This window comes from Triplophysa rosa, linkage group LG25 (assembly GCF_024868665.1).
Source record: "Triplophysa rosa linkage group LG25, Trosa_1v2, whole genome shotgun sequence".
In the NCBI taxonomy this organism is placed as follows: Eukaryota; Metazoa; Chordata; class Actinopteri; order Cypriniformes; family Nemacheilidae; genus Triplophysa; species Triplophysa rosa.
This window is the reverse complement of record NC_079914.1, coordinates 13,479,550-13,505,234: the sequence shown is the minus strand read 5'-3', so window position 1 is coordinate 13,505,234 and position 25,685 is coordinate 13,479,550. Positions and strand designations below refer to the sequence as shown.

Sequence of the window (25,685 nt, the reverse complement as noted above, 5' to 3'; positions counted from 1 at the left end):
GCATGTTGTATTTCTAGCTGTACTTTTTACATTTTCTATTTAAAGTATTGCAATATATCGCAAATTTGTATGGTATCGAAATACATAGCAATATATTGTACCGTGACCCATCTACCGTGATATGTATCGTATCGGGAGGCTCTTGCCAATATGCAGCCCTACCCTAAATATGGGAACCCATATGTTGTATTTTTACATTTTTGCCCCATAAGACACCCAAAGTTTTTTCCTACATTTAAACATGCTGATGTTGTACTTTAAACTGCACAACAACAACATCAGTGCATTGCAAGACACCCAAGCTGGCTTCTCTACATTCAAACATGTTCATTTGTTGTATTTTGAAACTGCATAACAACAAAAGGGAAATTCAGTGAAACAACATTAACGTACACAGATGCTGTTCTCCGACGCGCTATTCTCCGTGCCTCTGTACTTTTGAAATGGAGGTCCTATTCGTGCTAGCAAATTGTCAGAAATGAAACTAATTAAAGTTGTCATCGTTCATCGTCCTGTTGCGTCTCACAGGAGAGGCTGCTTGCGAGTCGCGGCACTCGCCTAACGTCACGTGACTCCTGCTCTGTGCTGCTGCAGTTCGTTGTGAATAGAACAGACGTGCATCACTTCATAACTGTAGGGTCCGTTCCCGACCGAACTAAATTCTTTTTAGAAAAATAATTTCTTTCACACTACGCTACAAATTACATCGAGGGCCGGGTTCGGCCCGCAGGCCGCCAATTGAATAGCCTTTGAAGCCGGACGGTCCACACAGGCAGAGATGAAAGCCATTGTTTTCTTATGTAAATTGGCTGTTTAATCTGTTTAACATTCCTTGTGGTCTAAAGCACAGTTTTGCGCTTTTATTATTCGGAAAAGTACAGCGTGACGCTTCCCTTTAAAGTAACACCTTTTGATGTTCAAGTCTTTAGTCGTCCAAAGAGATTACAGTCATTCTGAGATAATTAGAAGGTTTGGATATTTGGATGATGTTGTTCATGCAGTAACCGCATACTTTAAAGAGAGCTGGGGGTTTGAACCTGCATTTTTGGAGTTTCTAGGTCCAGATATATATGTGTTTAATTAAGACCTTCATGATGAGACCACCAACCTCTGTCTTTAATTCACGTTTAGTTACATTAGATGCAAAATCATTAATAGAAGTTAACTATTTAATCCTAGAATAACGATTCTGTTATTATTTACTCTCATGTCGTTCCCAATTCAGGTCCTATTCAGTCCGAGTGTTTTTTTTAAAAAACGTAACAATTAATGGTGACAAGACCTAGTCTGTGAAATCCAGGTTTAAGCCAAATAGTCTGTGATTATGAACATTATGAGATGAGGAGTCACAGCCTTAAAATGTATGAAAATAAGAAATTGTGTTATTATAAGATTGGATTGTCATTTCTAACATCATGAATACTAAAATTGAGAGAAATTGAGATTTCAATCTTTGACATGACTTTATCCAGTCAATATTGAAGAGAAGGTTATATTTTCACAGAATGTTTTTTACATTATCATTTTATGTAGAAGAGTAAATCACACATTTTTTTGACTGAGCCACAGATATGTCAACCTGGATATATGTTTATATGTAAGAAGACTTTGGACTGCTTCTTATACAATGCTTTCAGTATGTATGGAGCTTTTATGGTGTTCCTTCTTAATTTGGCAAACTTGATCCTCATGAAATGGTTGAAAGGAAAGAATCTGTGAAATTTTAGGTCTGATAAAACAAGCAAATGGGTTTGGAACAACATGAGTAAATAATGAATAATAATGAGTTTTATTATTGGGTGATCGTATTTTGAACCACTAATCTCGTGGGCGTTTGCCATAAATGTGTTCACAGTTGTTGTTTTTCTAAAGACATGACTATGAGATATCTCCTACAGTTCCACTTAGTCACAGGAATTTTTGGCCAAGATGACAAATTACAGTCAGAGGTATTCCTCTCCCTCGCTGCTGTTTTGGCGGGGATTTGTTGGGCCCTTTTCTAAAGTACAGCCAAATCCTGGTCGCTGAATGTACATCTGGATCATATTGTCTGGTCTGAGAGGCTGTCCTGGCACGAGAGAGTCGGAAAAATACTGGAGATAATGATTCTCGCATACGTCTGTGTTGTCTCTGCAATTCAGGAAGAAGCATTTTAAATCCATTATGTTCCATGTAGAAATAATTTTTTGAGCGCTCTTGCGGTCAGGTAGATTCAGACATGTCTGCGGAGACGTTTTAAAGTGCTAAAACCTTGAGCTTGTTAGATTACTATTATTACTCTAATGCCTAGTAGATGTGTTTCAATCTTTATTCAGTAGGGTACCAGAAAATAAATGTATGTTTATGAACTTGCAGTTGAAGATCTGTGTTCATGCAACTTTCGCTTGTGAACTCTGAATTGTCTGCAAGTTATCATTTAAAAAAATGTTCATAGACCCTCGAATATTTGTTTTATCAATTTCTTATGTGAATATATAAACATTTAATATATCAAAAGGAAAACAAGAAAAATTTGTCCGGATGGAATTCAAAAACTCGAATTGCCGTGGAAAGGTTGTGTAATAAATGATGTAAAATTTTGTTGCCGTGGAAATTGTTAACATGTTTGTTGACATTTTGATTTTCAACAGCAGAATTGTTTAAGGTCCAGTGTATGAAATTTAGCGACATCTAGCAGTAAGGTTGCGAATTGCAACCAGCAGCTCACTCCACCCCCTCCCTTACGAAGCACAAAGGTGGCTGACACAGGACTAAGATGTCATCACGTTTTGGCTTTTTTGCCGAAGGAGATAACATATTTACGAACCGCACTCTGTAGAGCAGTTTGTCCGTTTAGGGCTACTGTAGAAACAACATGGAGAATTCCATGTAAGGGGACCCACGGTGTTTGTAGCTAGAAATAGCTCGTTCTGAGGTAATAAAAACATAACGCTTTATTATGTAAGGTCTTTATACACCTCTGAAGACATAGTTATGTATGTTATATTGCATTTCTGTCAATAGATCCTCCAAAAAATGACACAATGGACCTTTAAGCTTTGAACAAAGTTTAAACATACAGACGGCTATAATAAACCTTGTGTACAGGGAGAAAGTATCTGAATAAGAAGCTGGAGTATACGACTGACATTAATCCAGATTAAATGGCACATTTCTGATGGTCCTCTGTGGCATAACCAGAGAAAAGGCGAAAAACAAAAACAGCCAAGTGTTGGCCCATAGAATGATCCTGACATTTAGTTAAATATGTTTAGTCTCAAACGTTATTTTGCATTTAGCATTCTAGAGAAACCTACTTCAAAATGACTTTTTCAGATTTAAGGTCCTCCATCAACAAATCTGAAATCTCATACGGTGGAAATTGCCCACGGTACAAAATAGTGTCCGCCGTTAAGGGTAATTTGTCTGTGGTTTCATTTAAACAACGTTAGACGTCAGTCAAACCGCTTGCCTGATTAATGTTTGTAAACTTTCAGCTTACCCACATCCAAGAAATGGACAAACTAAATGGAAAGGCGTACATTAATTGCCTGGTGTTTAGATATTTTCAGGGAAACTTTACACCAGCCCTTGCCATTTCAGCTGCTGTCTTTACTCTTGGAGTGGGTCCATTAAGTTTCAAGAGACTTACCATTTTTCCATCACTCATTACAACATCGGCCTTTCAGATGAGACTCGAGAATCATGGAAAGTTGTGTCCTGTGCCACAGTTTTTGGGCCCCTGGTAAATCTATGGAAAATCTCAAAATGTCATATAACGTCAGCCTATAAAGAGGATTAATATCCTTTATATATAAAGGATATTTTATAATATCGTTTATTATAAAATAAACCTTTTATAATCGATGATCCTTTTATAATCGATGATCTATCCTTAATCTTACTCTTGAGACTAGTCTAAATCAATTAAGATAGCTTTGTGTAATGAACCAAGATAAGCAACACAATGTTGAGTGTTCTGTGATGGTAATTTTGTGTCTTTTGTTTTCAGGGTGGAAGACACGAAAGATCTTCTCTTGTTCTTCAGGACCTTGAGGACGTTCTCTGAGAGATGTGAGGAGAGACAGCGAACGTTTCAACACTTTCAGGTAAAAGAAACATGCCAGACTACACATAGCTACTTGACCAATCGTGGGTTGTTATCTTTAATGACGTGTGTGATGTCATTAAAAGGGCAAAAGGGTGTTATGTAGTAGCTGTCTTGTCATATGAATGATTTGTGCTAATGCTAATTACTAGCGGTGCACTGATTGACCGGCCAGAGACCGGAATCTGCTGTTTTTTCGCATGATGGCCGGACAGTCTCACGTCTTGCCGACTCCAAGCCGATCTTCTGTTGCCCACGATGCAGGCAATAACGTCACAGCCATCAGTACACTCAATTCTGCCAATAACAACGACTCGGTTCTTTACTAACACAAGAAATGTGAAGATGCATATAAATCTTTATAAAAATATCTTTATAATATAAAAGTAAAAAAAGATTTTTAAATTTTTATTGAAGTTGCAGCTAAAATGAACCAACCCACTTCTTTTAATACTACAGACCCAAGATAAAGACTTTATTTATTTACTATAAAGAATTTATTTTACATTTCAGAAAATAAAACAATGTTAGTTTCATGAACAGGAACAGACGAGAATAAAGTTAAAGTACTATTTTATTCATAGGCTTGTAATCTTAGACTTTTGTGAGATGATTACGAAAGAGAAAAGGGTCAATTAAGTGACATTTGTTGAGTTATATATTTATTATTTATTCAGTCACAGAGTTCTTCAATTTAAGAGTTGTTTAGGTGAGAGAAGATCCTGTAATTTAATTAAGCTTTGAGAACTGCATTTAGATGTTCAATAATTTGTCTTATGAAAATAAAATTAGTTTAAATGTGCATTGGAGAAAAATAAATATGGTTTTATATATACTGTCAATTAAAGGTTGTGGATAGAAAATCGGAATCGACAGGCTTCACTTATAATAAAATCGGAAACCGGAATCGGCCAAGAAAATTGCAATCGGTGCATGTCTACTAATTACAGTACTTGCGGGGTTGATAAATCACTTCCACTACTGTCAGCATACATCTTTTTGTCATGATTCCTCAAGGTTGTCGTACACTATGACAAACTGTAAAATGATAGAATCTTTGTCCCATTGCGTTTACGAATCGACATGATACCCATCACATAGTGGGTTGAATTTGTGAGGTCTGAACCAAGGATGAAAGGGAAGTGGTACTGGAACATGGGTGTGAACGGAGCTCTGATACAAACTAATATTTAGCTGTACATGAGTCGTAAATAATATTCGATTTCTTTATAAAACTGTGAGATATTTTGGACTTTTTAATTGTAAAAATGGTGTTTTCACCTCGTAACTCTTTACTGGACGGGTCTAAGGCCTAAAAGTGTTTTTAAGGGTCAGTTGGACCAGGCTTTTTAACATTTACGCATCAGGGACCCCACACCCAGTCTGTAGACTTTCATAAGAATGAGAAAAGTTGCTGAGATTGCGGAATGCCGGACTGGGAACAAATTCCAGCAGCAGTGGCAGTGAAAGTTTGGGAATAAAGCCTTTAGAGGCAGTATGGAAAACATTCATATTATTTGCTTGGACCATTGTAGTGTAACGGCTGCCAATTTGGAATGCAAAATGGAACGTTTATAAGCCCTGTTTTTCCAGAGCTTTCTGTGTGCATAATCTTTTTAGGTTTGATTGATTCGCAATTGCTTCACTGTTTCATTGAACTGCAGACGGTTGTTTTAGTGTTTTATAGAGATTTTAGTCAAACTGTAATCTAACATTGCTGTTGTAAAAGACAAGTCACAACCAGGTTTTTAGAAAAACGTGTATTTGAACACCTGCAGTGAACATAGCGTGTTGATTTCATACAATGTTTTACTGTACAGTCTATTCAGGTTTGATTCACACACAAGTAGTAATTACAAAAAGTACATAAATACTATTCAGACAGTTCAGAGAAGGGAAGTCAGGAAAGACCAGCTGTGGATCCTTGCAGTACCAAACTTAAAATAGCTTCCTCACCCTCGGATTAACTTAACAGGCTTCTTATTTCAGCCAAAGAAAGACATTTTAAACCGTACACGTGTCTGAAATTCACAGAGTTCTGAGGAATATTAGAAGCTTGACTGCAATTTGTTATGAAGTCACATTTTACTAAGCAGCAGCCTCCAGGGTTTATTTACAATGCGTATGAAGATATTCGAGAGAAGATCAAATGACTTGAAAAAAACGTTTCGGGCTGTTACATAAAGTGATACGTATAGTACGAAATCTCATGGCGTAACCCTGCCGTACACTCAATTTTTCACAGGCACCAGGAGACTGAATGACTTTTCCGTCATGGTTCAAGTCAGTTTCTTTAGATATCCAAGGACGTCTTGCGTTTCACCTTTGGTTTTGTTTTCATTGGTATCGCCCGATCGGCAGAGACGGCAGGCATGTGAAACTGTTGGGGTATTGGGCGAGGACGATGGGGTTTCCGTCCATGCGAATCTCGTTCACGTTGGTTCGAATGTAGTAGGTGTTGTTACTTTTGCAGAAGGTGTCCATAGTCACTGTTGAAATGTTGTTGTTCTGTATAAAAGCAGAATGAGATGGATTCATTTCTAGATGTTTACCGCTGGCTTAGTCAAACAAGAATTGTATGCAATTGAAAAGCATAGGAATTGAATGCAATTTTGGATGTCAACGCTTTTCCGAAGTTCTGAAGTTTTAACTTTGTTGGGTGGATTGCATCTAAATGTGAGCATGCGAAGCATTTGTAGCCATCTAACCTGAAGATGAAGCGTGCGGACGCTCTCCGGGATGGCAGGAACAGCCTCCAGTTCATTGTGAGCAAGATAAAGATTGATCAGTTTGTTTAATTTCTGCAAGAAAAGAAGTTGGTCAGGATTTGGAGAGCAAGAAATGTGATAATACGCAAAACATCTAGACAAGCAATAAAACAACAACAGAAAGGTGTCTATTGTGTGGTACTGTTTTCAATCAGGCTCTGTGAAAGTATGTGGTTCTTTACCTTGAACGCGTTCGCCTTGACGCCTTTGGTCTTCAGTTTGTTGTGATTGGCATTGAATGAGATTAATTTCCCAGGGAGCATCGGTAGCTTGACCAGAGCGTTTTCAGCTAGCGAGAGCTCTTCTAGCATGGTGAGCTTAGCGAAGGCGCCGTCCTCAATCTCAGAAATGAGGTTTCCAGTGAAGTCGATTCTCTTCAAAGTCACTACAGGAGACGTACAGAAGAGCATTAAATAAATACGTTGCTGGATTGTTATGCATCATATTCCAGATATCTAGACGGAACTTTGCTAACATCTTGCCTTCCGTTTTGTTACTTTTAGGATTTTTTTTACATTTGGTGTCGTCCTGTCAGTGTTGAGGTTCGTTATTTTTGAATGACTTTTTATTATCATATGCATATCTTATCTATATTTCATCGCCATATTTCGCCATGTTTTTTTAAATCGTTATTATTGGTCACCCTTTACATTTCTGTGGGTTTTGCAGACATTTAACCAATTAAAAGTAGTATAAAGAGTTTGTGACTAAACCTTGTACCTCTACTTGATATTTAGACCTCATTTTTGAGTAAACCTCCTAACTCCACACGGTCTCTTTAGTGAATGAAGTGCTATTCACATTTTGGACCGTATCTGTTTCTGTTTGCAATGTAAGGATAAGTTAGCAAATGGTTGTGTGAATATGCAACGCGTTTTCTTTACTCAACAAACACAATATAAAAAGTGTGCAGCTGTTATAATGACGGACAAAACACATGTCTGACATTTGCTGGTCCAAAATTTTGTATTTCCTAAAACGAAGCGTATTTGGACATATCTTGGCAGTGACGATATGTAACAAATCGACTAGAAAACAAACTGCGAAGACATGCGAATGCTTGTTTGCTGAGATGATCTGTGTTGTTTTTGGTTTATGGGAAGATATCGTGTTTTTTTATAAAAAAAAATTTATACAGTCTACATCCTCTAGAAAAAGGGTTTTCAAACTGGGGTCCGGGGACCCCCAGGGGGGCCTCCAGAAGGTAGCAAGGTGTCCCCCAGAAAAATGATAAAAGTCAAAAGTGTTTATCTGCATTTTTTGCTATTGATAGTTTCCAGAATTGTTTATATTTGAATCTTTCTAGTGAGTTGTTCTCACTATAGTTTCTTTTTTGGGACTCAAAGTGAAATTGTTGCCGACTATTTAGGTTTAGAAACAATGTGTTGTCTTTATAATATCCTATTTACTATTTATCTAACAAATTTTAAACATTTCTTTACGAAAAAATATAGATTGATATATATTTTAGAAAAGGGGTCCCTCAAAAAAGGTTAATCATTTTTGGGGGTCCTTGGCATCATAAAGTTTGAAAACCCCTGCTCTAGAACTCGTTTCCGTAAATGCACTTCTGCAGACAGAGTAGTTTACCACATATCCAAGTTTCTGTCAGCACACACATGCTTTGATGAAATTTATGAACCACAACGTTCCACAATGTCTGCACAAGAACTCGCAATCACATTGAAATTCATATTGTTGTGTCCCTGACATTTGGAAATATTTTTGATAAGAAGTCGTCTGGTTTATATCTGTAACGGACTCTTTGAGGGTAATCCCTTATCCAGTCCAGAAATCATTGAAGATTTAGAAAGAGGGAGATCGCCAGGTCAAGTCAGGATGGACTCACCGATATCTCCAAAATCTTTGGCTGTGATCTTTTTTATCTTGTTGTACCGGGCGTAGAGATAGTTTGTCTCTTTGGGCAGAGCCGGCACTGATGTCATATCCGGGTCGACCTCCTCGCAGTAGACCGATCCAATTAGACACACACACAGCAGGCAAGTCGGAAGGTCTGGAAGATGTAGACGTGTTTCAAAACTGACACATTCTTATTTTATGCTTTCACTTTACACTCAACATTGCTAAAGAGGTGATCGCTCATTATTTTTAGACAGATGAGCCTAAAGTCAATAGTTCTTTACCTGATGGGTCCCCAACAGGTGATACTGGGGAGGAGTCCTCGTCATCTGTTGCTCTCTGTGAAATGATCACAATGGTTGTTACTTTTTTGGTTTACAAGACCAATTCTTCAATCATTTTTATATGCCTCGCATTCCTCGGGATAATGTTAAAGGAAGAAGTTTAATTGTTTCTGTCATTGTTTTACACACCCGACCAGAGGTTGCGCTAGACTTTTTTATCAAAACGACAGACAGGCTTGTAAAATATCCGTCATAATCTATTATTACCAGTCACTATGGCACAAGGTGGCGTTACGTGGTACGTGGTAATTAGCATGTTCGTGACGTCATGACGCTGTACTTGCGTTTACTCTCTGAACTTACTGTATTTTAAAACAACTAAATGCCCAATAAAGCCGCTGTTGTTTATATTCATTAATATATTTAATGTTTCTGTTGTCAGACATAAAATAATAATTACAGACAAATGTTTACAGCTTTCCTGTGGCTCAGTGGTTAGAGCATGGCACTAGCAATGCCATGGTCATGGGTTCGGTCCCATGGGATTGCATATAGTCAGAAACAAATGTATAATACAATGCAATATAAGTCGCTTTGCGTCTGCCAAATGCATAAATGTAATGTTTGGGTCAAATATATATTTTCCCATTTGCTTGATCTCTCATTTACCCAACGGTTGGGTTTGTTCATATTTAACCCAATTGTGGTTTGACACAATCCAGCATTTTCACATTTACTGCTACTGATAAGCAGTGTTGGGTGTAACTAGTTACTAAGTAGTTAGTTACTGTAATTTAGTTACTTTCCCCTTGAAAACGTAAAGTAAGGGATTACTCTTATTTTTTTCTGTAATTTAACTACAGTTACTTCTGATGTAATTGAACTAAATACTGTGTAATATATTCAATAGTGGAAATGACCTGAAATGTTATGTCTAACTTTAAAATGCATGCTTTAATGTATCCTTCTCACATTTGTATAATTTGGTCAGTTAATAAGAATAATTGATGTAGTTATTAATTATTTATTTGAATGAATTAAATAAGCTGTTAAATGTCTATCCTTGAATCAATTCTAATTAAGGTTGATGTGGGATATAGATTAGTAATTATAAGTAATAAGTAATGAATTACTTTTTGGAGAGAGTCATTTATACAGTAATCTAATTACATTATTGAATATGTAATTAGTAACTAGTAATTAATTACTTTTTCAGAGTAACTTACCCAACACTGCTGATAAGTTCTATAGACTTTATTAAGTATACTTTTCCAGCTTGAAAATGTCTTCTGTTGTATTCGGTGGAATGAGGAAAGTTAGAATAGTTGAAGGGGAGTAAATGTAGACTGAAGAATGAAATATTAAAGGGATAGTTCCACCCAATATGGAAATTCTGTCATCATTTATTCACCCTCATGTCATTCCAAACCTGTAAGACTTTCTTTTGTCTGCAGAACACAAAAGATGTTTTGAAGAACGTTGGGAACCAAACAACACGGACCACCATTGACTTCCATTGTATGAACACAAAACTCAAAAAATGTCTCAAAATATCTTCTTTTGTGTTTCACTGAAAAAAGAGTCCTATACAGGTTTGGACCTACATGAGAGTGAATAAATGTTTTTTGGGTGAAGAATCCCTTTAACATCTCTGGCACAAAATACTGTAAAGTATTTCGGCTCGTTCGGACAGCGCTCTTGGATTTAGGGGTCTGTCCTGACTTGTGTGTGTTTCCAGGCATGTGTTAAATCACCCTGTCAGCGTCGGACCTTATGAGTTTGTGTGGAGCTGTGGGTGGGAGAGCTAAAGCCTTGAGGGAACTCCTCCAGGACAGACTGCTGACTAATCAGAGAGCGTCTATGCGGCGCCGGACAGCTGCCGGATCTGTCTTTGGAATGGACTCATACGCAATACATAGTGTTTGTTTGCGTAGCTATATAGATAACAACGTCTTTGTTAAACATCTTTTAAGTTATAAACAAGCGTTCTAGTAAGATGTTTTGTTTTGGTATTTACATTATTGAAATAGGAGTTTAATTTAATATTGCATTCTTGGGATCTGTTTGACAGTTTTGTATTTATAATAATGTTTGGTAATGTTTTAAAAACAAGTGCTTTAAATGATCTCAGAACTGACTATTTAGCAAATTTGTTATGTTAATTAATTGCATATGTCATCCTGTTTAATTAAACTATTGAATGTTTATTGCAGGTTTAAATAAAAAAGTAGAACATTTAGATTTTGAATGTGTCTTACATCTTGGTTACAAGGCATCATATAATCTTTAATTTTGTTGAATTAAACTCAATTAAAAATAACTAGCTTAAACTGCATCAAACAGGACAAGCAACACACAAAACAGAATCGCATAAAAAAATCAGAAGATGTAAACAAAATTTACCTTATTTCTCCTTGCCCCTCCATTGATTTCATCATTACGTGCTACTTCCCATTGTTTGCGGTCAACGTGATTGTGATAGTGTGCACCATATGCTGAAAGCACCCACGATGCTAATACGACCGCCGAAATAAACATCATCAACCTCGTCCCCATTGTATCTCAAGACTCAAGGACGTGTTCTGTTGTGAAAGAGCAAAGCGCTTGGCTGTTTTCTCAGTGCCTGTGTGTAAAATGTGATCTGTCAAATCAGGATTTTAAGCCCCACCACAGGCTGCCAGAGGAGATCCTTAAGTGGGAGTTTATGGAACAGACCTTAACCCTTCCCATTCCCATCCGAGCCGAGCAGACCGCAGCGTCGCCTGCAGCGGTTGGCCGTGTTTGCGGTCGTCTTGGAAAAAAACCTCCTTTCATGTGAGAGAACAAAGCACAGGACTGTGGAGCTTTGGCTCAGAATTTATTGTATGTTGATGTATAAACAATTTGAGGTGGCACGTCTGTTTTCGCTCTTTTCTAATTTAGCTGTAAATTTCTTTAAAGAAAGACAAAAGTGTGGCATAACTCGCAGAAGCCGAATTCCAAAATTCTTTGATTGTTGTCATCCATCTTGGTCAAGGGGCGATTAATCATTTTCAGACGGTCTCAGCAGTTTGTTTTTCCAGAAACTTCTTCGTATATTTTACAGGTTTGCCTTGACACATTTGACTGAAAACAAATAAAACTTTGTTGATTATAACGGTGAAACAGAGTGCCGCTATAAAGCGGACACTTGAAGACTAAGGTGAGGGAAAATGGGTTTAATAAGAAACATGTGACTACTTTTTGCACTTCAAGACAAGATGAAAGAGGCCTCGGGCCGCTCGAAATAAACATGAAATGGCAGAAATGAGGCTATGGGGAATAACAATACAGGTGTGTTAGCAATTATACCAACCTGTAAAAATTTACTGTACTGGGAAATGAGCCAAATGCTCAGAAATGTTTTTACAGTGATAGTCCTCATAGTAGATTCCCCATCGGGGTTGTTTTTGTTTCCCACATGACTTTGAGTTGGTTATTGGAACGTTATTCTTGTAAACTATAGAACCAGAGGTTCTCTTATTCTAATGTCTGGGATTTGTTCGTTGTTCATCAGCTATTTCCTAATATTGAACTGATTCAAATCTGCAGACAAAATAGAACAGGAGCTCTGACACAGATTGCAGATCAAATTTTAGTTGCTTTTACAGAGTAGACGGCTATTTCAATAAAGGTTTCTTTGGAATGTCTTGTGGGTTTTGGTCTTGGTATTGGTGACCTTCTGTAGTAATTCATGCTTTTAAAGCACTCAACTGTTTTAAGACCTCATATTACTCATAAATCGAAAAACTGTTGTTCCGAATACCCCGAAACCCAAAGAAATGTGAGCTGCTGGCCCAAAATGGGGAAATAAAAAGACTTGCTTATGATTGTTTGTTAAATGCACCGATACTTAATTTCTCCACCAATACCGATTGCCAATTATTCAAAGTGAAATCTGCCAAAACTGATTCTGAAGATTAAATTTATATTTCTTATCTTTCTGAATGTGATTAATTCATATACTGAGTAATAATATTGAATATCAAACTGAAAAGACAGGATATATCATCCCTGATCATCGGCTGTCTTTAAAGGGATCATATGGCGCGAATACGTGTTTTTCTGTGTCTTTGGTGTGTAATAAGTTGCCCATGCATGTATTAGACACTGAAATTGCAAAAATTAAAGTGTGGGAACAAAAGATGCATTCTATCTAAAAGCGAATGCTCACCCAGACCTGCCTGAAACGCCTCGTGCAACCACACCCCCACAAATCTACATCAGTTGGTGGTATGATTTGACTAAGACCGCCCAAATGTATACGCAAGTAAGGTGGGCGTACCTGTCAGTACAATTGCTTTGGAACCTGATGTTCCAAATATGGTAAGAGGCGTTACATTTCCGTCACACGCTTGCAGTATTCCACCAATCACTACGCACTGGTTAACTGGCCAATCATAGCACACCTCGCGTTTCAAAGCGATGAGCTTTGTAAAAAATGTGTGCGTTTCAGAGAGGCTGGGCAAAGAGGATATACAAACATGCACGGTATGTGGAATATACAGCGTCCTGCATTACATGTTGCATTACATTTAAAACAAACGATAACATTCGTTTTAGCCGTGTCATTTGACCCCTTTAAACTATGGGCAGATAGCTGTTAGTGTGAAAAATAGCTTTTATCAACCAATACCGATTATTGGCTGATATATTGGTGCAACTCTAGCATAAACCCATCCTTATATGTAGGGGCAGTTGTGGCCTAATGGTTAGAGAGTCGGACTCATGACCAGAAGGTTGCCGGTTCGATCCCCAGGGCCGGCGGGTAACGACTGAGGTTCCCTTGAGCAAGGCACCTTATCCCTACTTGCTCCCCGGGCGCTGCAGTGATAGCTGCCGTGTACGTGTACGTGTACGTGTACGTGTACTGTACATGTACTGTACGTGTGTTCACGACTTGCTGTGCGTGTGTTCACTACTCTCTGGATGGGTTAAATGCAGAGGTCACATTTCGTTGCCTTGTACTTGTACATGTGCAATGACAATAAAGTTTAATCTAATCTAATCTTATAGTCATTGTGACGGAAATACAAGTGTTCAATGGTCCTTGAAAAAAAAAAAACTATTTAGAGAGTTGGTAATGAGATGAGCGTACGACTGAAAACTGGGCGTCTACACCCTGAATTTATAGGGGCGTGATATGTAAATTCACGACCATTCGTACGATGAGTTGGGCATACGAATGTTTGTTGAATTGCATGTAAACACTGTCGTCATTTTACGGATTTTGGGTCACGGATCGGGCCATTTCCCCTATTTTATTGATTCTAAAGAATTTTATAAAAATAAAGGTGTGAAAGTACCCTCAAGATATCAACAGATTACAGTTAATCCGCGGGTCACATGCGTTCCGAACCGTACGGATCATGGATCAACCGCAATCCGTTTCACCTCTAGATGTCATGGTTTAGTTACTTTTCCTTTTATCTGTCAAAAATCATATTTTGAAAATGACAGGTATTGAAATGCCAACGCTAAACCACATTTCTTCCCCTCTCAAAGTGTTTGGGATGTTTTTCGGTAAATGTAGTTGTTGTTGTTTGTTTAGTGTTGTGTTTTGAAGTAATGTCTGGAATGAATTATCTCAGCAGGGTTTAACTTGTTGAAGGTGAGTGCCGTGACTCAGCGTTTGACTGACCTAGTATTATTATTTACCTCAGTTTTTTTTCATTTCTAAACATAAACAACCACGTTGGACTCTCCCATACGATTAAAAAAACAAACATTTATTTTGGATGTAATACGTTCCTTCACTTTTGTAAAAACAAAGTGCGGTCATAGTTGTGATGTAAACTGGCAAAGCTACTGAACAAAGCGATCCAAGACCTTTCAGAAGAAATTAAGGGAAACTGTGGTGCTACAAGAGTTATGCATAAGACCCCAAGGTTGGTCAAAGCTCTTTTTGACCAAATTTAACAAGTGTGCCAGATTTCACAACTTTCCTCTCAAGGGTTTATGAGGCTGTCATAGACTCCCAGCCAAAAGAAGCAGAGGATTAATAGGAAAATGGCAGGTATTCACATTATGAAGTGTTGGGACTTGACTTCACCTGTTCGTTTTCATATCGGCAACCTAAAGCCAAATCAAGCACATCTTTGTGAGTATATACTGTATATCCGCTTGCAAAATCACTAGTGATTTCTTGGATTTATTGCAAAGCCTTACAAATCATGTGTCTATTAGCCGAGTTATTCTCTCTGTGTGAGGCTGTGTGAAGTTATGAGGACCAAGTACCCTACAGTTTCATGGTTTTCCTCAAAGTGGTCTCAGAGGTTTTTGAAGAATTTGAAATCTGCCTTTTTGTTGCGGAAATTGATTCTGTTAGCGTTTGGTTGCATGTGTCATCTGGTCCCATCTGATTCTTCTTTTGGGTCGAGATGAGGCTGATGTTACTACACATCTCTGGAAAGAACGGCCGAGTGTCCATTCCACATTTGGATTGGAGTTTTTGTTGTTTTTTATATTTTCAATTAGCTTTTACATTTTTATATCTTTGGTTTTCATGCTAATCCATGTGCTTTAGTCATTTTATTGTTTATTGTTTTATATTGCTATAAAGTAGAATTTATTTTTGTTAAATTTAGTGAAAAATTTTAGTGCTTCAACCCTATGATTCCCACCCCTAGCGCTTAATGAAAAACAGAAATACCCCGGAACAAAAGTTGGCCAATGTGTGCTCTGCAAGACCGTTTTTTGCTTGAGCGCCACCAAGTCGTGTTTTACTGTAACTTCAGCAGCTCCAAGCACATGAACAAAAGCAGCAATCTCATTGGTCGGCCAGTTTTTAAAGCGGCGCGTCAAAAAAAAAAAAACGAGCCTGAGGCGTTTTATATTTTTATGACACTTTTACGCCTGCATTTTTGCGCGTCAGTGTGCACACTCACATTGGCGCCCTTTGTTTAGTCACGAGGCGTTAAACGTTGACGATAAACGCGCGCGATTATCGTCCCGGTGTGGACAAGCCTTAAGTCTATTAGCAAGACATAATACACACATAAACAATACAAACAATTAAAAAGCAAGTTAAAAAGCCGGTTAGAGCAATGTTTTCTCATTCTTGACCGGTATTGTACCACAGTATGTCCAGGGTTTGACATCAACATTATAATGACATCATCTAACCGACATGTAAATTTATACAAATGATATTTATACGGATATTTTATTGATTTCAATGAACAGAAATGTTTAGTAAACTATAATAACCTTGATTTGGATAGTAAAAATTATACCCACAAAACGAAGGCCAAGCACTATTTGGACACCGTTTCTATAATCATAGATTTTGTCGCTGTCCTTCCGAAACCTCGGATGTCCACATTTGCTGTTTTGTAGGGAATGGAAAAAATGTAAATGATTAAATACTGTGTTGTCAAAGTTGACAAGCACTTTTGAATACTTTTTTGTAAATACACAAAGACAGAAAAACATAAAGGATGACTAATAATAATGATTTATGGCAAAAAAAACTCATGAAATATGGAGATACGAGGTTTCAGACAGACAGCAGCGATATTCTTATTTGATATTTTATATATATTTCCTATATATCCTTATAGATTCCAATATATAAGAAATAAGTAAACAAAATCGTAATTGGGTGTGTACAGTATGTTTATAATGAAAACATGTTTTGAGGTGGAAGAGTTGGCATAAATAACCAAAAACCCATTGGCAATAATTAAGTGGTTTCAGTTGAATAGTTTTAGACGTTTCTAGCTCGCTTCATGGCGGCTCTCAGTAACACGATTACTTTTTCCAGAGCTTGTACTGTATCGGAGTAAAACCACAAACGGTCTCTTATGAGCCGTCTACAGTGTTTTTTCTGAGTTGGCCAGACAGAAGCCTCGGCACTCATTCTGTCAAGAGCTTTCACAGCGTGAACGCTACTGCGGCTTGAAAACTAAATGTCCCCAGTGGCTCTTTCGGGCTATTTTGTGAGGACGGGGATGACAGGTGAACAAAACAAAAGCTGTACTATGTCAGGCAGACGTTTTTTGTTTTGGATAAATGTATTTTGGCAGATTTGTTAAGGGATGAAAGTCTGTCCTCTTCTTTTTTGAAAGTAGGTGGGTGGCTGGTTTCTGTCTTAGTAAAAATGTTTTTTGTCTTTACTCTGAACTGAGAATTTTAGTAAAAAATGTTCTACAGTCTTTGGCGGCCTGTTTTTCTTGTAGACGGATTGATTCATCACGAGTGAATAAACCCTGACTGTCAATAGGAACATCATTGGTTAAGCTGTTATCAAAACAGCACAGAGATGTGTGCGTCCGAATCTCTCAGGTGGTTTTGTGGGGCTCTGAGACACAAACCTGTTGTGAGTTCTTTAGAGACGCCGGTATGCAAGACGTGGCAGAAGCAGATCAGGCCAACCTGAAGATTTGTTCCATATGTTTCCTGAGCAAAGCCTCTCTCTTTCTCCCCCCTTCTCGCCCCTACCCCTCTTTGACTCTTTCTTTACCGGAACCAAATTAAAACTGAATTAAGTTCCAAGGTTGACAAGTTCTACCTTAAACTGCATAAATGATGAATCAAAAAACGATTTATACTACGCTTGAAGTTGTTTCCGATGGCTATGCATGATTCAGATAAATAAATGTTATGCAGATCTGTTAGTAATTACTTCAACAAAACTTAAACAGTAATTTATTTAAAGTCACCATGAAATGGAAGTTCTTTTCCGTATCGTGACGTGTATCCGAGTGAAACTGTATATCCAAATGTTGGGCGGGGCTTTATTTTGCCCTTCCCTCTTTGATTGGTTTGTTTTAAGTTGGGCCTGGAGGGGAGGGCTAAAAATGCCTGGCCATTGGACAGTCCGTATAGTCCTACCTCTTTTTTTGTTGCTGACGTCATGTGGTGAAGATGTGGTGTTTTTGATTAAAGATTACAAGTGCAAATGAATAGAAAAACATAATGGTGTGCACGGATAAATCATTTATAATAATCACTGCAACACCATGTAAAACACTTCCTGTTTGATTTCATGGTGACTTTAATGCAAAATTATTAAGTCTTTGTCCTCATTTGCTGACTTAAGTGTACATTTATAGTAAAAATACAGAAAAGAAAAAAAACCTTTAAATGCACACTGAGCAATTACTGTCAAAATTAGTGATGAAATGAGAAATATCAGATTTATTGGAGGATGTTTTACAATGTGCAAGAATATACATGAGCACCATAGTTGAATGAATTGGCGTTTTGACTAAATTCACATTCATTTCAATTACACACAATAGTTGTATAATGAATATACAATCAACCTGATTTCAACAATTATCAGCTTTATTTAATCAGTTATCTTTCAATGAAGTGGTTATATTTCAGGTCAGGGCTTGAGTTGTTGAATAATCCAGCTGTTATGTTGTCTCCACCTGCTGGTATTTTGTTGTACGCTGTATAAAATGATTCTGTGTCGTAGTAGATTTCATGAAATTAATTGAGTCAACTTTACTTAATACAATTGTGTTCTTGTTTTTTAACCAACATTTAAGTTAAAATTAAAGAAAAAAATCGCGCAATTCTAAATGCACAAATTATTTTATCATGTTCAACCCACTTAAACTTGTATAAAGGATCTTTACTTAATTACTTTGTGGTTGGACTACATTCATTATTTGAGTTAATTTCACTAACTGTGAATTTAGAGGTCCCAGCATGCTTTGCATGCGACAGCATTAGGAGAGTCATTTTTGTGAAAAAGTGCTGTTTGATGTGCTTTACAATAAATTGAAAGACTTGATAGTGTTTATTGTTCAGTTGTCTTTAAGATTTAGAAGAGATTCTGTTTGTATTTTTGAGTTTGGTGGTTACCATGGTTCAGAAGAGTGATGCTTGTGCTTAGGTTATGGAAGAGCTCTTGATGTGTGTTTTTTTTGTTGTAACTTGTAAACAATAATAAATGTTAAACTGAAGTTAAAAAAAGATCAAGAAGTTAACTCCAATGCTCAAATTAGTATTTCTTCTTGATTTATCACGTAATACTTTAGGTAATTTTACTTGATTTATTCATGGCATATTGCGTTAAAAATAAGCTTTAAAGTACTTATGGTAGCTAGGGCTGTCACGATTATGAAATTTGATTGATGATTAATTGTCTAATAAATCATTGCGATTATGGCGATTGATTGTCTGTTTTAGGGCTTTGGCGATTATGATGATTAATTGTCTGTTTTTGAGCTTTGACATTTAATTCTCATACATTTTTGATTCAGCGATTGGAACGACCATATTGTTCTGAATACAAGACTATGTTTTTTTCTTGAAATACATAGGAAAAAATTGGGTCATCATATATTTAACGTTTAGGCTTTTACCTGTCAATAATACAACCGCCAAATACTTGTAAATGAAGTAAATTGATCAGGTGTGAATTGAAGCCACCATTAAAATACTATCAGTCATAGAAAAGCTTCTAGTCTGTTTTTTTCTCACTTGCAACACTACAATAAAATTTTACTTGTGTGTTAATGAAATTTTTGTTAGACTGGTTTTCACACTGAGATTTGCTTAAATAATATTAAATTGTACTGCAGGTTATTTGTATGTTTTTTTTTTTTAAGTGATTGTGTTGTGGTGGTACATTTGACAAGTATTACCATGCTTTAGTAACAATATATACACTAAAATATGCGATATGCAGATGCACTACAGCTCCCCCTAGTGTCTTCTGTAGAGATGTGCAATAATTGCGATGATCTGAAACCATCGCGATGAGGTCAAACAATCGCGATGAGACGATTATTTAATAATCGTGACAGCCCTAATGGTAGCAATATTACACGAAACATTTTTAAGTAAATATCCGTGTCATTTTTTTACAGTGTATTGCTAGATAGGTTTTTTAAGAAACAAGATTTTCCGACCACAAAATATGATTATTTATTGAGATTTTTTTTCCAAAGAACAACATCTCTATTGGAAACGGGTCAGACAGCACAGCTGGCTAACAAACGCTCATTTCATTTTTGCAAATGTCTGGTACAGTAAGTCTTTCCGTAATACCACGACCAACGAGGTGATCCGTGCCGATAAATGTTCAGACATTTTTGTTTTGTGATCTGACAGAATGCCTGTCTATAACATAATTGATACTAAAAAACATTCGCAACAAATAAAGAGTTAAACAACTTAGCATGCAGTATCAGAAATGAATTAAACAATGTTGAATGACAGTTCATAAAACACCACCGAACACTTAATGGGTACAAATGAATAATGCCCGCTCTTATAAAATACACAACGTATCTTAAAAACAACTGAACAAACCGACTTTGTAAATCGTATTTATTTTCGGTACAAATAATTGAGAACATCAGAATTGTCAGTTGATCTAGAAACGCACTACGTTAACGTAATGGAATTCAATGTAAACAATAACTATGAAAACCTATGAAATTATTGCACACAAGTATAGTTAATTCTCAACAGGGTATCTAAAAAGCCCAATTCAACCGCACCCCCGCATCCTGGACTAGATGTCATGCCAGACGTGCTGTATTCATGCAAATCCTCACCGAATTCAAGTAATAAGTCTGCAGTTGCTGGTAAATTGGTTTAGCTTTGGTTTTGTACATCACCCCCTGAAAATATATTTGATTGAGTTTATGATATTGATATTGCGTCGAAATGCTTCCCTCCAGTGGAAAGATGGTGGTCGCTGCTTATTTTCTGTGGTTGCCCAGCTGCACAGAATTGTGGCTGGAGACGCAGCGGAAAGCGGGCGGCTGAATCTCCCAGTATTTTACAGGATTGGCGTATAAACTGATTCTGGTGTAGAGGGTCTTCTTTACCCGGGCTCTCGAAGGGCAGAAGTCATTTACTCCGACGTAGTTGATGCTGTTGGCGTGCAAGTACAGCACCTAGAGGAGAAAATCATAAGAGAATGCACATTGTGTCTGGATCTTCATATTACCATCATGCATATTTGTGCCGTTTTATTGACCTGTAAATATTTTAGGTTGTTGAAGCCTGGAGGGACTTTTTTCAGTTTATTGTTGTCCAGATGAATTTCTCTGACTTTGGGAATGCCAGCAAAGGTTCTGTTCTCCACGTATTTGATTTGATTGAAGTCGAGCCACAAACTGTAAACGAGTCTTCAGTTAAGATGTCTGTTTTGTGTTTATCTACAAGGGGAGTTTATGTCCCACAGCTTTACCTTTGCAGATTTTTCAATCGCAAGAAATCTTCCGACTCCACTTTGGCGATCTTGTTGTAATCCAAGTGAAGGTCGGTGAGCGATGATGGGAGATCTGTGGGTTGTAGATGAATAGCATTGACGACTAGCAGTTCTGCTGTCTATCACTAGCGGGCGTTTGGTGTAAATTTATGTTTGAGCTCTAGTAAATTCATCAATGAATTTGTAAGGGTTTTGGATTACACCACTCATCTGTTTAAAGCTGCAATCTGTACGTTTTTTGAAGATAAAAAAGAAAGAAAAATCAATTGAGCAAGTGCATAAGTTTAGCTATTGGGTACAATTTAGCAGAAATTGAACTCATGTAAAGACAAGTTCGTCATTAACCTGTAATTTTACGTTTTAAGCAGAGAGTCAAAAGTTCATGTTTGCAGCTTCAAAGAAATGGTTAATGCAAAAATAAAAGTCGCGCTCAGTTTGTTCCAAACCCATATGCTTTTATTTTTCTAAGTCAAACGTTTGCCATAAATCACAGTTGTTTTTCATACAACGACAGTGACAATAATGACAAATGTTTTGGTTTGTTCCTCGCACAAAGCTACCATATCAAAGACTTGTGTCACATGGACTTCCTATATGCTTTAATAGTGTTTTTGTCATTATTGATGCTTGACAGACACTACTAGTATATGAACTGTAAACAGTTCTTTATACATTTTCGTTCTGTGGTCCAATAAAAACAGCATACAGGGTTTTTTGCTTCATTTTTATTTTGTGGCGAACTGTTCCTTTAAGACATTCTTCCAGGTCCGTGATTGTCTGTTGGTTTTTAGAGGAGACGTTAACTCTTACCTTTAGGCACTGCTGTAAGCTTTGATTCGGCTATTCTCAAGTAGAGGGTCGCCATGTTATCGAAAGCCCCTGCTTCAATCCCGCTGTTTGAAATTGGATTCGCACTCAGTTCTACAGAGAGAGGAATTATTCCAAATTGTCATTTAGTCGTCGCTTAAAGTAAACTCGTCATTGATTCCTGCATTCTGTATTTCAGAAAGTTCATTCAAGAGAAAGTTCTGTGGATGCAGAACATCATGTAGACACTAGGGGGCAGCGTGTGCTCTTTGTATGTAACCCATCTCCTAATAATTCTGCAGGCTCAGTTGTTTTATTATTGCTTTCGACATTTGTTTTATGATACTACACAATGACACTACAACCTGTTTGCATAGTAACTCATGTTGTTTGACACAAGACCTAAGCACCAAGCTCAATGTGAGAAAGCATGCATGCTGACAGCTAGGATGAGGCACGGTTCATGTTTGTTTCAGGTAGTTTTAATAAAGGACCTACCTAAAACATTGAGCTCTTGCATTCCTTTAAACGCTCCTTTCTGGATGGTGCTGATCTGGTTGTCGTGCAGTCTCAATGACTGGATGCTCGTGGGAAGGTTCTCGGGAACTCGCGGCAGCAGGTTGTACGACAGGTGGAGAATCTTGAGGCTGTTCATGTTGCGAAAGGCCTTCGGGTGGATTTTCGATATTTGGTTTTTGAGCAGAAACAGGGCCTGCAAATACAGACAGGGAAACCGTATGTATGTATGTATTTAAATGCATTTGTCACCTCCAAAACTTCTCAGTGCGATTTCTGTTATCATATGAAATCCTTTTTTTGGAAGTTGTTGGTGTTATTTGTTTTTTTTTTGTAATACGGTTTTCTTCATATGGTATTTTATACTCGGCAAGAAATGTGAGCGTTTTACCGCTAAACACGAGCAAATATTTACCACAAGTATGAAGCGGCCCACAGCAGATGCAAAAATCAATAACACCCAAATATGTGTCTGGAATTCCTCAAAGTTACACTACCACATATCCCCGTCCCAATGGCTCTGGATGTCTCCAGATGTCCTCGTGTAAACCCAAGTATAACCAGAACACAACTTTGAAAATCATTTGACGTGCTCACATAGAGGTGATCCAAGCCTTTGAAATCATCTTCCTTAATTTCAGTGATGTCATTGTTTTGGAGATCGATGAGCTGCGTGTTTGCAGGAACGTCCTTTGGCACCTTGGTCAGACCTGTGAAGACAACGATCGCACGTTTAAAAGGATCGCCCCAAAATCTTTTCACTCTCATGCCATTTCAAACCTGTATGACTTTCTTTCTTCAGCCGAACACAAAAGAAGATATTTTGAAGAACGTTGGTAACCGCACAACATTGGCCCTCCTTGACTTCCATGGTATGGACACAAAATCACTGAGACATTTCTCAAAATACCTTCTTTTGTGTTCTTCCGAAGAAAGAGTCATTATCCAGGTTTAAACAGATTTTTTTTGTCAAAAAAGGGGATTTCTTAGCAATTAGCGTGAAGTAATGCTTACCCTGATCTGAGCACTGCAGAACTCTTTTAGAGCACCGGCACCAATCGGGACAGTCCGGCACGAAGTTGTCGTCATCATCGTCATAATCGTTGTAATCGTCATCGTCGTCGTCATCATCTGTGTCCTGTTGCATGATGTCATCACTCATGAAGTCCATGACGTTGATGGGCGTGTATGGTTTGGCATGACAAAGTGTCAGTAGAGCAAGCAGTAAAAAAACCTTCATTGTGAAATTTTTGTTGTCGCCCTGCGAATACAAACGTGAACATTGTTGTTCCACACAAATGTGATGCTGCCTTTTACTTTATTGCAACGTTTGGAATAATAGATGTTAACATTCATTGTGTCTGCGTGAATATTATTCATTTGTGATCGGAACTGAAGCAGTCTGAAAGAGATTGTTGCTCTTAGTACTTTATCTGTAGCTCTTTAGTAGCATTAGGGGAAAAAACGGTAAAAAAACATTCATGTAATAGAAATTAAAACATATCAGATGGTTATAAACTAAGCTGTACTATAAGTAGATGTTAAAGGTTAAAACCATGTTGTTCGACAGTGGCTTGTCTTACCTTGGGTTTGACGGTGTGTATTTAAAAATAGAAACCTTTTTCAAATAGAAAACTTTCTATCATAAATAAAACCTGAAACAAGTTGCAAATGTTCAGATAAGGATGCATTGTTGAAGAGATGCTCAAGTAAGAGTTAGACGTGAATGATTTCTGAAACACTTAAAAAAACAATCTATACTTCAACTATAGTCAGCTTTTACATTATAATATGTTAAACAAATCAATGCCACAAACAGAGACGGTGTATAAAGCATCCCGGTTTCCAAGCAAACCCCAGAGGAGACGTACGAAAACAAACTGTCATAAATTTTGAAGATTTGGAGATTCTGATGAAGAGAACATACCTGTTGGATCCGTGCAGTCCTCTTTTAACCCGAGCGAGCCTCCAGGGCTCAGATCAGTAAAGATTTGTTAAAGCGCAGGTCCTGGAAAGCAGAAAGAAGGAGATCACGCTCATCCAAGCGTGAGATCCTTGAAACGGGGATGGAAAGATGCTGCTGGTCGTAGGCGCTGTTTGAGAATAAGAGCTGGAAACTGCATGCGGCGCTGCTGGATGCTTAACTAGCACTGAACACTCACTGTTACCCGCCGTATGTTTCCCATCAGCACTTGAAACGATGCCAGTTTTGTACGCCTAAATATTGAATGACCAGTCTGGGATACTCGGATATGTTCGTGTAGTGCTTTAGGTGGGCACTGCGTTAATTGAGATTTGTAGAGAATTGCAAAGCCATGTTGCATCATTTCTAGGACGCCTATTTTGAATCAAACTTGTGATTAAAAAAAAAGTTTCATGGTTACATTTTCAATAAAAACAAAATTACGACATTTCGTATAGATTTAAAGTATGTCGCACTATGTTTGTGTGCTGCGCAAAATTCACTTTTTCTGATTTAGTAGTAGTGGATTTATACAGTGATTTCTCCTTCTCATAGGTGTTACTGTAGAGTAACCACAGATGTGTTTGATCCAATTTATTATTCTCATCTTTTACTTTTGTTTGACGGCCAGTGTCTAAATACATTATGAAAAATGCATTTGTTGTTGAATGTTTAGCTTATCGTGCTTACATTACTTTTCTTTAAAACAAATCCACTGATTTTGTTATTTAATGCACAAACATTTAAGCATCATTGTCTAAATATTTCATAAATGACAGCATTGATTGACGCATGTTTTGGAATACCACATCTGAGTTTTGTCTCTGTGCATTTATTCAAAGTCTCGCAGGGCATTTTATCGAAAACGAAAAGTTATTATGTTGCATAATAACTTTTCCAGCTTCTGTGTGGCCGTTTGCCCCGCAGCAGCACAAACGTAACCCCCGTCTCCGTTCTCAGGGCATTACTGGTGGCGCCACATACGCTCGGGTTTGGCTGGGAATTCGTAGATGATGGAAGTTCCTCTGTCTCATGGTTTCGTTCGTGCTTCTGAGCTTTGCCGGCCAGCATTCTTTCCGAAACGATAACCGACCTCAAACCAGTAAACGTTCGCGGTATGTCGAGTTGGTGCTGTAAATTAAAAGGATGCAGATAACATTGCATGGCTCATCGTGAGGCCGTAGCTGTTCAGGAAAGG

General features: G+C 37.6%; 3 protein-coding genes across 4 annotated transcripts in view; 1 reads left to right on the top strand and 2 right to left on the bottom strand.

The window, feature by feature from the left end:
- The window catches only part of cenpp (centromere protein P), a 48,190-nt gene that overhangs the window by 4,513 nt on the left and 17,992 nt on the right, over positions 1-25,685 (top strand). Inside the window, exons 6-7 of one of the 2 annotated variants that reach the window (XM_057325588.1) lie at positions 3,992-4,088; positions 10,454-10,731. In XM_057325588.1, coding sequence (XP_057181571.1) covers positions 3,992-4,088; positions 10,454-10,573 — 217 coding nt within the window. In that variant the 3' untranslated portion in view covers positions 10,574-10,731. Of the gene's footprint in view, positions 1-3,991; positions 4,089-10,453; positions 10,732-25,685 lie in introns of those variants that run through there. The other variant, XM_057325587.1, reaches the window with a different exon arrangement.
- Positions 5,844-11,734, bottom strand: ogna (osteoglycin, paralog a). The gene is made up of 6 exons (XM_057325589.1): positions 11,403-11,734; positions 9,000-9,054; positions 8,705-8,869; positions 7,038-7,240; positions 6,796-6,888; positions 5,844-6,595 (listed from the first exon to the last, which is right to left on the bottom strand). The coding sequence occupies exons 1-6, from the start codon at positions 11,553-11,555 to the stop codon at positions 6,425-6,427; spliced, it is 840 nt and encodes a 279-aa protein (XP_057181572.1). The 5' UTR covers positions 11,556-11,734; the 3' UTR covers positions 5,844-6,424.
- On the bottom strand, positions 19,897-24,759 carry aspn (asporin (LRR class 1)). Its single transcript, XM_057325586.1, has 8 exons — positions 24,452-24,759; positions 23,539-23,785; positions 23,122-23,234; positions 22,507-22,720; positions 22,012-22,122; positions 21,181-21,274; positions 20,968-21,106; positions 19,897-20,884 (listed from the first exon to the last, which is right to left on the bottom strand). Exons 2-8 carry the CDS (start codon positions 23,762-23,764, stop codon positions 20,687-20,689), a joined length of 1,095 nt encoding a protein of 364 aa, XP_057181569.1. The 5' UTR covers positions 23,765-23,785; positions 24,452-24,759; the 3' UTR covers positions 19,897-20,686.